Here is a 14,539-nt window from a genome sequence, read left to right on the forward strand (position 1 = left end):
AGTAGACGCTTGAACATAACTTTTTCAAAGATTTTTGAAAAATTTGGCAAAAGTGAGATCGGTCGGTAATTTGACGGCATTTCTTTGTCCCCTTTCTTGTGGAGAGCATATTTAAGCCAGTCCGGGAATGTTAATGTGACAAGTGATTGATTACACAAATAACTTAAGATATGACTAAGCTCACATGAACACTCTTTTATTAACTTCGTTGATATGTTATTATAACCACTAGAATGCCTTGATTTCAAGAACTTTATGATGGATTCTATTTCTTTGGGTGAAGTAAGTGTCAATTCCATTTTACTGAGATTGCGTGCGTGCACTGGTCTCAGATAGTCCACTGCATTATTTACTGAACCTGACAACCCCATGCTATCAGTAACAGAGACAAAATACTTGTTTAAATGGTTTGCAACACAACATGCGTTTGTTACCAAAGTTTCATTTATTTTTAGAGCTATTTGTTCCTCCTCATTCCTGGTCCTACCTGTCTCTGACCTAACTATATCCCATATTGTTTTTATTTTATTGCTGGATGTATTTATCTTCTTCTCATAATGCAGGTGTTTAGATTGCTGCATAACATTCTTCAATATTTTGCAGTAATTTTTGTAATGAGCTATAATGCTGGTATGAAAGGTGTCCCTACGTATCAGATAGAGTTTCCTTTTTGTCTCACATGATATCTTTATCCCTTGTGTGATCCATGGTTTCTTATTAGACTTCTGCTTCATTTGAGTTACCGTCAGGGGAAAACAATTTTCAGATAAGGTGCTAACTTTATTAATGAATGTTTTGTATTTTCCATTTGTGTCTTGGATGCTGTAAACATCCATCCAACTAATTTCTTTGAGCAATCTCCTAAATTTCTCAGTTTCTGACTGTTTTATTGGCCTTCTGTACTCAGTTCTGATAGTTGTTTTACATTGACAATTTTCAAAATTTAATGTTAGCTGTTGCATGTCATGGTCAGATAGCCCATTTACTACTGGTTTTGTAATGTGGCTTAGTTGCCTAAAATTGTTTATTAATATATTATCAATGGCAGTCACAGAACATTTGTATACCCTAGTTGGGAAATTTGCAGTAGAAATTAAATCGAATGATAATGTAACTGATTTCAGTAATTGTTCTCTGACAGTGTTTTTCAGGACACCTATATTAAAATCACCAGCAACCACTAGTTCTTGGGTTTTTAATTTTAGATGAGATAATAAACCTTCAAGACCGTTTACAAACAGGTTGAAATTTCCTGAAGGTGCTCTGTATAGGGCTACTATAATAAAGGACCTATTATGAAATTCTATATCTGTTGCACATGCTTCTAAGTGCTGCTCTACGCAAACTTTATTAATGTCAATATTCTTAAATTTAAAACTGTTTTTAACAAATGTAGCAACTCTTCCTTTCTCCATCTTTTGTCTACAGAAGTAGGAGGCTAACTTAAATTCTGTAAGGTTTAACATAACCAGTGGTCACATGATGTTCAGACAGGCAGATTGTTGTATACCAATGTGTGATTGCATTCATCGACAAGTTAATGTGTCTCTTTTTCGCTCGAAATGATGAGGTGCAGTTTGCACGAAAACTGTCTGATTGGCTTTATATGCTGATAACAAGAAGTTTTGCCTTCACGTCAGTTACGAACCTCTCTATAGCCCTACCAGTCATTGGCATCTTCTCCACATGTTTACCTCAGGTAAACTTCGCAATTTTGCTACTTCCTTTTCCGTGTAATTTACTGCATCTGTTTAACGAAGTCGAAGAAGCCTGTAAATCAGTAATGTTCATCTCACTTGCAATTCAGAGCGCTCAGTCCTGTAGATCTCTCTTGGTAACGGTTTGCTGACTCTGACGAGCAGTTATAAATATTTCGAAAATCTTGTCTTTCAGACTTTTACGAGTTCCATTTTGGCGCATATTTCCTATTTCCTATAAATCGTTCTTCCATTTATAAACTTCAGGTTCAGATTTTACGAAAAGAACTCGGCTCTGCACACTGCTCAATCTTAAGCGTTTTCTCTCTCCTTCGTTTAGCCAAAAAGTTTACAGCCTTTTCTTCCTCTCTGAAACCTATTACCATACATATTTTTTTTAGGCGTGCAGGTACTGTTCTTTAATTAGCACAAAAACCGTCGTTTGTATCACCACTCACGGAATTGTTATTTCCTTTTTTTTCTAATGTTACTACAATTCGTAATGAAATGTCGAAATCATTGGAATTAATGTCCAAGAAATTATCCAATGAAGAACACATATGCCGGTCTTCAGAAGAAGTAGTTGATTTCAATTGCATATAATTTTCTTCATATTTTATGTTTACAAGATTGAAAACATACTGTGAAACTCTGATATCTGCACAAAGACAGATCCTATTACAAAGCATATGCCAAGAAATACAGAAGTAATTGAGTTTAATCTCCATTATTAACACTTAGCAACACCACAAAGGTAGTTGCCAATTATTATGAAGATTAAATGAGTTGTAAATTCGAGCGAACAGTAACAGTGAACAACTGTGTGAGAGAAACGATGAACAGAAAGTGAAATTCAGCGACAATATCGTCATCATCAGTGGGTTCTTTAATACTTAAATATGAAAAAATAGTATACTTATAAGCACTGTGAAAAATTATTACATGTGTACTGTTTGGTTTCAAATATTGTTTTCTGTGAATAATTTCATACTATCCTTTTTACTTTACGTCATGGTATGGTTTTTACGATTGTTGGAGCCGTTTCCAGCATATTGTCTATGATTTTTTGCCATTTTCCTCGGCATACATTATGTCGTCTGCATCTGTGTGAGAGGCTGTTGGCAAACACGAAAACTTGAACTTAAGTATGTCAGCGTTATACAGTTGGGATTGCGATAGTGTTGTTGACATAGTTTTTGTGTGTACTAGGCTGTTACGTGGTTTGTCATGTACTAACGCTTGTTGGACCACTTGCAGCTGCTTATGGACACAGAAAAACATAACTTTCGCACCGTGTTTGCAATCCAAAATATTACGCCATCTTCTTGTTCGCGTGTGTCGCGAGAAATGTAACGTATATTGCGAGAAGGTTCTGAAAATTGTAGCGAGAGTTCTGACGACTTCTGTTCCTTATTTATGTCTCTACGTGTGATGGGAGAGTGATTTTGTGTGTGTGTGTGTGTATGTTTGTGTGTTTTCTTGTTCCATGCCCTTGCGCTAGTTCTCTTAGAGCGGTAAACAATATGTTGTTACAGAGTGTTGTGTTCTGGTTTATTACGTTTTTCGCTTACACTATAGCTTTTTCTGTGTAATAAGTTTCTTCTATTGTTAATTTTCGGTAAAAACTGTTGCTGTGTTTCAGGATGTGTTTCGATATGAGTGAGGTTGTGATTTTTATTCATCGAGTGCCTTCAAGTTGACCATAGGGAATCAGGAACCTGAGTTAATTACCACCGGGATACGTGAAATCTGTCGTTTTATGCCTCCAACCAGCCACGAACATCGGCGAGCCACCGGTTCCTTAGAGAATAACGCTCTGCGCCTTTCAGTTTTCACCGCAGCGATGTTTCATTATGATTATGCGAACTAAAGTTCGCCTCCGATCTGTAAGCTGATACGGGTAACGAGTGGATGCGAATGTTGCTTGATGTTTAAACATGAAAGGGGTAGAGGTCTGTGAAGGAGGAAAATCGAGGTGAGTGGAGCAGCTCTGCGCAGAACTTGCCTTCAGCTGGCGCACCTGCGCCGCGGCCAACTTGGGGTAATTAGCGACACCGGGAGGTGGAAGTGGTTAATAATGCCGGCAGGGGGCGCTGGCGCGGCACTCTACACGCCCCCGCCTGCGAGCTCTGGCTTTTTATCCCCGGCGTTGGAGTTCGCTCACGCCTGCCGCCTAATGCGCTTATCACCGGAGGGAGACGCGCCACGAATAGTCGATCACCGCTCTCGGCTTCAGGTGTGCGAGTTGCCTGTTACAGCCCAAGAGAGCTAACACAGTTCACGTGACATCATACAGTCCGAAGCCTCACCTCTTCCCCTGAATGTCTGCACGTGTGTGGCAGTTTAGAATTTCTCCACCAGTTATTAGCAGTCACCTAAGATTCTAAAATTACGTAACGAAATTGCCTATTACAGCAATAATGTATAGTAGCTCAGTTGATTAGCTGACATATTATTTTAGTAGCGATGTAAATTGAAATACAGTCGTCGTCATCATCACGATCATCATCTTCCTTTCAAAGATTAGGCTGTTCAGAACTTGCAAACAAAATCGTTCCCATCCTTTACGATGTCTTCCAGCATATCCTTTCCCATTCGGCTCGTGGTTCAGGACCTTCTGGGGAACTCTGTGACTTGACATTCTCATGAAGCGTTGTTTTCAATCTTCACGATATTTTTGAACGTTTTTATTCTTGTTGAAAATATTTAATTCTGTTCTAACATCTTCATTTCCGATCATGACTCTTATCGCGCAGCCGTCTTTCTTAGGAACCTCATCACTGCTGTTTGAGTTTTATTTATTTATTTTTCTTTGTGGCAACCCAGCTTTTGCTTCTATAGTATAACACAGAAGCCACTACCTCTTTATCGATATCCATGATGGTCTCTTTTTTGTACCTTATGGGACAATGTCCTGCTAATAGTACCACAGCCAACTTGGAATTTGTATATTTTGGTTTCAGTGTAAGAATCAGAATCCAAACTTATAGCGCAGCCAAAATTAGGGATTCGAAAGACTTGTTCTAAAACCAAATCATCCAAAAATTTTTTGATCTGACTGGATGTTTTCCTGGAAATGCCATTATTTTCGTTTCATTATAAGAAATTTTAAACTTGTATTTCTTGCGTATTTCGTTCACCTCGTATACTGACCGTAGGTTATCTTCACTCTTTTGAATAATAACGATGTCATCAACATACCAAAGTGCAGTCAGGGGATACCTCGTTCGTTATCTAAATTCCTTCGTTTACTTTACATTTCCATTTGCAGAGAATGAAGTCAATGTAAATATTAAAAGGGTAGGTGATAGTGCGCATCTTGGGCTTACACCTTGGTTAACAATTATTTCTTCTAATCGATTCCTGCCTGTGTTTATAATAATGTGTATATTTTGTAAAGACTTTTCATTGCCTCTGATAGTTGATAAGGACTACACTCAGACATAATCTTCCATAGGCTATCACAGCTCACACGGTGAAACCCCTTCTCGGGGTCGATAAAGGCCGTATTGGTTTCTGAATTAGCGCGGGATTTGCCGTGCGGTCTAAGGCGCTGCAGTCATGGACTGTGCGGCTGGTCCCGGCGGACGTTCGAGTCCTCCCTCGGGCATGGGTGTGTGTGTCTGTCGTTAGGATAATTTAGGTTAATTAGTGTGTAGGCTTAGGGACTGATGACCTTAGCAGTTAAGTCCCATAAGATTTCACACACACATTTGGTTTCTGTATTAAATTCTCTATGTTTTTCTGTAATGCTATTTATTACAAACACATTGTCTGTGCGCGAAGGTCCTGATCTCAATACGTTTTTTTCTTCAGAAACTACAGCTTCTGTGATATTCTTCATGTGTTTATCGATTATCACTAAATACAATTTGTAGCCAATGTTTACAAGACCAAAGCCACAATAGTTTTTACAGTAACACAGTCAGAAATACAAATGCACTAAAATTAATTACACCTGCACAGCGAAGTACAAATACACTAAAAGTAATACGTCATTTAACCAAAAGCAATTTCACTGCATAATTTTAGAATCTTTCTCACACTTGGAGAGCGTATGAGGGCTATCTTTTCTCACTCTCTGATTATTACGAAAGTGAAACTGCAGTGAAAATCAAAAATGTTTCGTTTGCAACATTTAGGTACTCCTTATAGCTGCTCTGATTTAGATGTTTGTTATAGCATGGTAACAACTTTCCAGTACCCTTGTCATAGAAGGCAGGCGTCTGTGATTTCTTCTAATTCTCTACACCGGTTTGCAGCTCGTTGTCTATGCCAAAATACGGTCCTTCATGTGAGCGAAGAGATCAGAATCAGAGGGAGCCAAGTGTGGAACATATGGTGGGTCATCAAACAATCCCCATCGAAAATGCTGCAGGATCATCTTCGTTGCCCCTGCAGTGTGCGACTGAGGACTGTCATGCAGAAGGAAATGCATGACAGTAACGTTATGTGGGCTGCATAAATCAGGCGAAATCTCTCAGTGGGCATCTCACTGTTGGTGGTAGACGCTACTTTGTAGGCAGCTTTATTTGCAGACTGTGTGCTGTGTGGTGTCACCGCCAGACACCACACTTGCTAGGTGGTAGCCTTTAAATCGGCCGCGGTCCGCTAGTATACGACGGACCCGCGTGTCGCCACTGTCAGTGATTGCAGACCGAGCGCCGCCACACGGCAGGTCTAGAGACACTTCCTAGCACTCGCCCCAGTTGTACAGCCGACTTTGTTAGAGATGGTTCACTGACAAATTACGCCCTCATTTGCGGAGACGATAGTTAGCATAGCCTTCAACTACGTCATTTGCTATGACCTAGCAAGGCGCCATTGTCATTTGCTATTTATCTTGTGATGCATGTGCCGTCAGACCGATGTTCACCAATTATGGATTAAAGTTAAGTATTCCAGCAGCTACGTATTATTTTTACTAGACTCAACTCCTTTAACTGTTTCAGACCTCACGCCAGCCTGCGTGAGCTTAAACGCGTGCCTTTCAACTACCAATCATAGTGGCTTGGCTGTCTTGCCAAGTCACAACAGTTTGGCGACGAGCCAATTCGCGTTTGTACTAATACTACCGCTCCTGCCCTGATTTACTTGTTTCATGGCTTCGACACAATCTCCAGATGTACTGTCCGAATTTTATCGCTTACAGAACCAGCAGACGCAGGCCTTATTGGATGCCCTTGGACAGCTCGTCCAGGGTCAACGTGCACTGCAAAACGGTGCGGCAGCCGCCGCTCCACCGCTCACGCAGCCACAACACGCTGTTGCACCACCTTTTCGTCCTTTTGATGCTGCACTGGAAAGCTGGACGGAGTGGTCACGCCAATTTGGATTCCATCTCGCCGCCTACAGAATTCAAGGTAACGAGCGGCAGCCTTTCTTATTATTGTGTGTAGGGGAACAGATGTACCGTGTGATAGTGAAATTATTTCCCTGACGCGACGTAGCAACTCTGTCCTACAACGAAATTTTGTCTGCATTAGATGCATATTTCAAAGAATCAGTCAATGTAGTTGCAAAAAGTTATACCTTCTTTTGTACAAAACGTATGGCAGGTCAGACTAATAGGGAGTGGGTTGCAACCTTGCAAGGCCTTACTAGGGATTGTGCTTTATAGTGTGAATGTGGACTCCCTTATTCAGATACTATGGTGCGTGATGCAATTGCCCAGAACGTTTCTGATGTTCGTATATGAGAACAGATTTTGAAACTAGTCAATCCCTCCCTTCAAAAAGTGATAGACATATTGGATCGGCAGGACACACTTGACTTTGCTCAGGAATCATTTGAAACTTCGTCACCTGTGTGTCATGTTAACCGGCCCGCCGGGCGAGCTGCACGCAACAGTAAACAGTCCTCGCGCCCGGCCGCACCAAAGCCGCCTGGCTCTCAGCCACGTGTCCTGTGCCAGTATGCAAATGCAGTGAAATCATGCCCGCGGTGTGCTACTAGACATTCGCATGAGAATTGCCCGTCACGCCAGGCTATTTGCTTTTTCTGTAATAAAAAAGGGCATGTTCAAAGTGTTTGCCAGGAAAAGCTCAGATCGGACACTCACAACCATTCCAGGACCTTTGCTTCGCGCCGGAATCGAACCAAGAATACTCGGGCTCGTGAACCTTCGCCCATGGAAATTCATGTAGCTCATTCCACTCTGCCCAGTGCTACTCTCTCTAACAGTGACTGTGTTCGTCCCACAAATAGTGTGCGTCGACATCGCAGGAAATCCCGTCAAGTCGCAAGTGATTCTGTACCAGTGTCTGTTCACGTTGCACGAGACAGTCGCTCTTGTCGTCAGCAGGACAATAAACTTTTTGTCGACTTGGACATTAACGTCAAAGTGATACCGTTCCAGCTCGATAGCGGAGCTGCAGTTTCTCTGATTAATCACGACACATACAAACAGCTGGGAACCCCTCCGTTGCGTGCTGCAAATGTTAAGCTAACTACATATTCAGGTCACGGGCTCCCTGTGTTAGGACAGTGCAGCCTTCTTGCAATATACAAGGGACAAACAAAACTTGTGTCATTTTACGTCCTTCGTTCTTCTTCTGCAGTGAACGTGTTTGGTTTCGATTTATTTCAGTTGTTTAACTTGTCTATAGTAAATCAGGTCCTATCAGTGAACCAGACTGTGCATTCAGCCAGTGTTTCTCGTCTATGTGAAGACTTTGCAGACATTTTTGCACCGGGCCTCGGTTGCGCTAAGTCAACGCGCAACCGAAATTTATCAGAGCGCGCAATGTTCCTCACGCATTGCGTGATGAGGTCGCAAAAAGTTACACGATTTGGAATCACAAGGTGTAATTGAACGTGTGCAGGCTTGTGTCTGGGCATCACCCTTTGTAATTTTGCACAAACCTTCCGGATAATTGAGACTTTGTGTGGACTTCAAGGCAACAGTGAATCCACAACTAGTGACTGCAACTTTTCCTTTACCTCACCCGGGAGATCTTTTTGACAAACTGTGCCCGGGTAAATATTTTTCGAAGTTGGACCAAGCAGATGCGTACTTGCAAATACCGGTGGACGAAGAATCCCAGCGCGTTTTGGTGGTTAACACGCATCTTGGATTGTACCGATTCAAACGACTGCCATTTGGGTGTGCATCCGCCCCTGCATTGTTTCAGCAATATTTACAAACTGTTTGTGCGTCGTTCCCTACTGCAGCAAACTATCTGGACGATATTGTGATCTCCAGAAAGACGGAAGAAGAACATTTAGCCAATCTCAGAACATTATTTCAGGTCTTGCGACAAAATGGTCTTCGCTTGCGGAAGGACAAATGTGTGTTTTTTGCTCGTGATTTGCCATATCTGGGACATGTACTCAATACCCAAGGCATACATTCCAGTCCAGAGCACCTCCGTGCCATACAAGACTTGCCTTCGCCGCAGAATTTGAAGCAGCTACAGAGTGTGCTGGGCAAAATCAAAAACTATCATCGCTATGTGCGCCACGCCTCTTCTATTTCAGCTCCGCTTCATCGCTTACGCCATAAAGGTGTTCCGTTCGTCTGGACGACGGAATACGAATGCGCCTTTCGCCAGTTGAAATCGGCGTTGCTTTCAAATACTTGCCTTACGCCATTCGATCCCCGGAAGCCCATTTTGTTGATGGTGGATGCATCGGATTTCGGGATCGGTGCTGTGCTTGCGCACAAAGGTGGTTCGCACAATAGCCCTATTGCCTTTGCGTCCAAATTGCTCTCGTCTGTGCAAAGAAATTATTCACAGATCGAGAAAGAAGCATTGGCTCTCGTCTTCGGTGTTACAAAGTTTCATGATTTCTTGTATGGTCGTCACTTTACCATCATCACAGACCACAAACCTTTGAGATAGCTTTTTCATCCGGCCAAGCCTCTACCTCCACGTACAGCGCAGAAATTCATTCGCTGGTCTATTTTCCTCTCGCAGTACCGCTACGATATCGTGTATCGGTCCACTGCTAAGCACGGAAACGCCGATGCGTTGTCCCGTTTGCCTGTTGCTGAGGATAGAGCATTCGATTCCTCCGAACTTGCTTGCATGTTCATTGATTCGGAAACCGATGACGTGGTCGAATTGTTTCCGATTGATTTTCGTCGGGTAGCTACAGCCACAGCTGCCGACCCTGTCCTTGCTACCGTTCTGCGTTTTGTTGCTACGCAATGGCCCTTGTCAAAGTCATGGATCGAGGATCCGTTGGTTCGCCGATTTTTTGCTCACAAGGAGAGACTTTTTGTACGACGTGGTGTTTTGCTGTTGCGTTCTGATAATGATCAGTCCAGGGTCGTGGTCCCACGTTCGTTACAGTCCTCTGTCTTAAAGCTTCTCCACCAAGGACATTGGGGTATAGTGAGAACGAAACAACTTGCTCTTCAGCACTGTACTTGGTTCGGAATCGATGCTGCGATTACGAATATGTGCCCTTCTTGCATGGTGTGTGCTGAACAGCAATCAGCACCACCGCGGAAATTCTTTGCATGGCCAAAAGCCACTTTCCCTTGGCAACGCTTACACATCGATTTTGTTGGTCCATTCTGGAAAGTTCGATGGTTGGTTCTGGCTGATTCCTTCAGTAATTTTCCTTTTGTTGTCCGGATGTCTTCCACGACGTCTTCTGCCACCATCCAAGCGTTGTCCGCTATCTTTTGCATTGAAGGTCTACCACAGACTATTGTTTCCGACAATGGCCCATAATTCATGTCCGCAGAATTTCAGTCATTCTGCAAGGCCAATGGTATTCAACATCTGACGTCCGCGCCGTTTTCGCCACAGTCCAACGGTGCCACTGAACGTTTGGTCAGGACTTTCAAGTCACAGATGTTGAAGTTGAAAGAGTCGCATTCTCAGGAGGACGCGTTATTGCTCTTTTTGTCCTCGTATCGCTCTCAGCCCCGAGATGGTCGCTCGCCGGCTGAGTTGCTCCATGGTCGCCCTCATCGCACCTTGATGTCTTTGCTACATCCGCCGCATCAGGTTCCTGTGCAGTGGCAGACACCTGCTTTTGCCCCAGGCGACGTTGTATACTATCGCAACTATCGAGGTACACGGCGTTGGCTCGCAGGGCGCATTCTTCGCTGCCTCGGCCGTGCTATGTATCTGGTTTTGGGGGCCTCTGGTGAGGTGCGTCGGATTCTCAATCAGCTGCGCCTCTGTCGTCGCACGGGATCTGCCGCTCCCCGTCTGCTTTCAGCGACGGTGCCGTCCGGTCAGCGCCCTGGGGACCCATCTACTGGCTCGCCTCAGCCCCAGGTGTTACCGACGCTGCCTTCCATTTTGCCCCATGGTGACGCGCCGCCACCGCCTCCGCCGCCTGTTCTCTCGCCGGCGACGCTCGCAGTGGACGCGTCGCTGCAGCAGCCGGACGCCTCCCTGTGTCACGCGCCGCCGATCGCTTCCCGTGACCAGCTGTCCTCCGCCATGGAACTCTTGCCCGCTCCGGACCATCTGTCGTCTTCGCCCGTCGGGTGCTCCAACCCGATGGAGGTCGACCCTTCGGCCCCTCCTGTCTCTCTACGGGCGCGTACACCGCATGTTGGCGTGCACTCTGGACTAGGTTTTCAGGCGTTTCCTAGCTCCCCTCGGACCGAATGGCAGGGTGCGGGTGGCACAGCCTCGCCTGTTGTTAGGCTCCCCACCTCGTCGCATACGGGTCCTACCCGCGGCGGGCGGAAGCCTTACAACACAACCGTTCGCCGATTTGCGGGGGAGGAATGTGGTGTCACCGCCAGACACCACACTTGCTAGGTGGTAGCCTTTAAATCGGCCGCGGTCCGCTAGTATACGACGGACCCGCGTGTCGCCACTGTCAGTGATTGCAGACCGAGCGCCGCCACACGGCAGGTCTAGAGACACTTCCTAGCACTCGCCCCAGTTGTACAGCCGACTTTGCTAGAGATGCTTCAGTGACAAATTACGCTCTCATTTGCCGAGACGATAGTTAGCATAGCCTTCAGCTACGACATTTGCTACGACCTAGCAAGGCGCCATTATAATTTGCTATTAATCTTGTGATGCATGTACCGTCAGACCGAAGTTCACCAATTATGGATTAAAGTTAAGTATTCCAGCAGCTACGTATTATTTTTACTAGACTCAACTCCTTTAACTGTTCCAGACCTCACGCCAACCTGCGTGAGCTTAAACGCGTGCCTTTCGGCTACCAATCATAGTGGCTTGGCTGTCTTGCCAAGTCACAACATGCTGAGTACTGAGGAGTGTGATGTGACACAATAGACAGCCTTATTACGAGGTGCATTCAAGTTCTAAGGCCTATGATTTTTTTTCTCTGGACTGGAAAGAGATAGAAACATGCGCATTCTTTTAAAATGAGGCCGCAATCATTGTCAATACGTCCCAGAGATGGCAGCACCGTACGGCAGATGGAATTTTACCACCTGCGGCGAGAATGAGAACTGTTTTAAATACTTAAAATGGCGACGTTTACCTGCCTTGAACAGCGTGCAATCATTCGGTTTCTGAATTTGCGTGGTGTGAATCCAATTGAAATTCATCGACAGTTGAAGGAGACATGTGGTGATGGAGTTATGGATGTGTCGAAAGTGCGTTCATGGGTGCGACATTTAATGAAGGCAGAACATCGTGTTACAACAAACCGAAACAACCTCGGGCTCGCACAAGCCGGTCTGACGACATGATCGAGAAAGTGGAGAGAATTGTTTTGGGAGATCGCCGAATGACTGTTGAACAGATCGCCTCCAGATTTGGCATTTCTGTGGGTTCTGCGCACACAATCCTGCATGACGACCTGAAAATGCGAAAACTGTCATCCAGGTGGGTGCCACGAATGCTGACGGATGACCACACGGCTGCCCGTGTGGCATGTTGCCAAGCAATGTTGACGTGCAACAGCAGCATGAATGGGACTTTCTTTTCGTCGGTTGTGACAATGGATGAGACGTGGATGCCATTTTTCAATCCAGAAACAAAGCGCCAGTCAGCTCAATGGAAGCACACAGATTCACTGCCACCAAAAAAATTTCGGGTAACTGCCAGTACTGAAAAAATTATGGTGTCCATGTTCTGGGACAGCGAGGGCATAATCCTTACCCATTGCGTTCCAAAGGGCACTACGGTAACAGGTGCATCCTACGAAAATGTTTTGAAGAACAAATTCCTTCCTGCACTGCAACAAAAACGTCCGGGAAGGGCTGCGCGTGTGCTGTTTCACCAAGACAACGCACCTGCACATCGAGCTAACGTTACGCAACAGTTTCTTCGTGATAACAACTTTGAAGTGATTCCTCATGCTCCCTACTCACCTGACCTGGCTCCTAGTGACTTTTGGCTTTTTCCAACAATGAAAGACACTCTCCGTGGCCGCATATTCACCAGCCGTGCTGCTATTGTCTCAGCGATTTTCCAGTGGTCAAAACAGACTCCTAAAGAAGCCTTCGCCGCTGCCATGGAATCATGGCGTCAGCGTTGTGAAAAATGTGTACGTCTGCAGGGCGATTACGTCGAGAAGTAACGCCAGTTTCATCGATTTCGGGTGAGTAGTTAATTAGAAAAAAAATAGGAGGCCTTAGAACTTGAATGCACCTCGTAACTTAGCAAGTTACTTTTCTCTTTGTTTATGGTGAGTTTAGGACTACATCTTAATCTTGTTCCTTACTTGGTAGTAAACGATAGATGATTGACACTGACTGCATGACGGGATTCAAATGAGATCTGTCAGTAGTGCCTCAGAACTTACCGTAAAGGCCAGTGCCCACTTCAGGTGTCGATCCCGCGGCTTGCGGCACCATTGTCAGCAGCAGCAACATCAGTTCTGCAAGTATCCTTGCCATCTGCCCACCTCTGGCGAGATGGGTCTGCCTGCGATACAAGCCGTCCATATCTGGAAGTACCAGAGACACAGTGGAGTCAAGCCATCCAGGAGGATGTAAGCAAAATTATGCTTCACACATATCTGTGTGAGAGTATGGACATGCAAATGTGAAATAACGGCAGAAGTAAATGAGGGCTCGAAATGTTGTCATTGACTATACTATTACCATAATTTTATATAAAGAAAAAATTGTAATACATACCAAAGTTAGTATTTTTTACGTTGTCTGACTAGTTACCAGCATAGACCATTTCCGCAAACCATATTATATGTGTATGAAAGTGTTGTAATTGAAGTGGTACAACACTCATTAAATAATATTCCCAGACAGTAGAATATAACCAACACTATTATTATACAACAGAACATACAACAAAATATTAGCAACACCTAAAGGGTTACATGGTCACACCAATAGGAATGATTCACAGAGAAATAAAGTTCTCGAACGAAGTTCCACAATGGGTTATCAAAGGTCACTCACCGGTTCAGTATCAATTGAATGGTTGAGTAACACTGATAGTCTAACTACTACAGAACGTATATCATGGACTGTAACTGACCTAGAAGATCACACAGATACTAACTCGGTCTTCGCTGTATACTGTCCCTGAATAAACAGAGTGCTACAAGGCCATGGTCATTGGTTAGCGATGGCTTCCCATGACGATGGCTTGGCTGCTCGTTGTTACACTGCTGTGTTGATCACCCAGGATTGCAGTCCCAGCTGGAGCTGCCTGCTTGGTGCTATGCAGTCACTTAAATTCCTGCTGAGTGTGGAGATACTTATTGTGCACTCCACTGGACATATAATCAGTGTAGGCAAATGGTTCGGTGACTGTATCAGCGCCACCTGCGGTGTGAGTGCGGCTGCTGTCAGTGGTAGGGGCACGGTTGTCTGTGCACCTGACCACAGGCTAGCTTGAAAACAAGTTGCCATGATGACATGTGTATGCAAGCCAATGTTTTTATTTACAAGCGGTGTCCAATGGGTGCTGTTCTGA

General features: G+C 44.5%; 1 protein-coding gene across 1 annotated transcript in view; it reads right to left on the bottom strand.

Annotated features, from left to right (window-relative positions):
- The window catches only part of LOC126160875 (uncharacterized), a 391,851-nt gene that overhangs the window by 244,010 nt on the left and 133,302 nt on the right, over positions 1–14,539 (bottom strand). The window contains exon 2 of the mRNA XM_049916935.1: positions 13,401–13,544. Coding sequence (XP_049772892.1) covers positions 13,401–13,542 — 142 coding nt within the window. The 5' untranslated portion in view covers positions 13,543–13,544. The remainder of the gene's footprint in view (positions 1–13,400; positions 13,545–14,539) is intronic.

The sequence above is a fragment of the Schistocerca cancellata genome, chromosome 2 (genome assembly GCF_023864275.1).
Source record: "Schistocerca cancellata isolate TAMUIC-IGC-003103 chromosome 2, iqSchCanc2.1, whole genome shotgun sequence".
Lineage (NCBI taxonomy): Eukaryota > Metazoa > Arthropoda > Insecta > Orthoptera > Acrididae > Schistocerca > Schistocerca cancellata.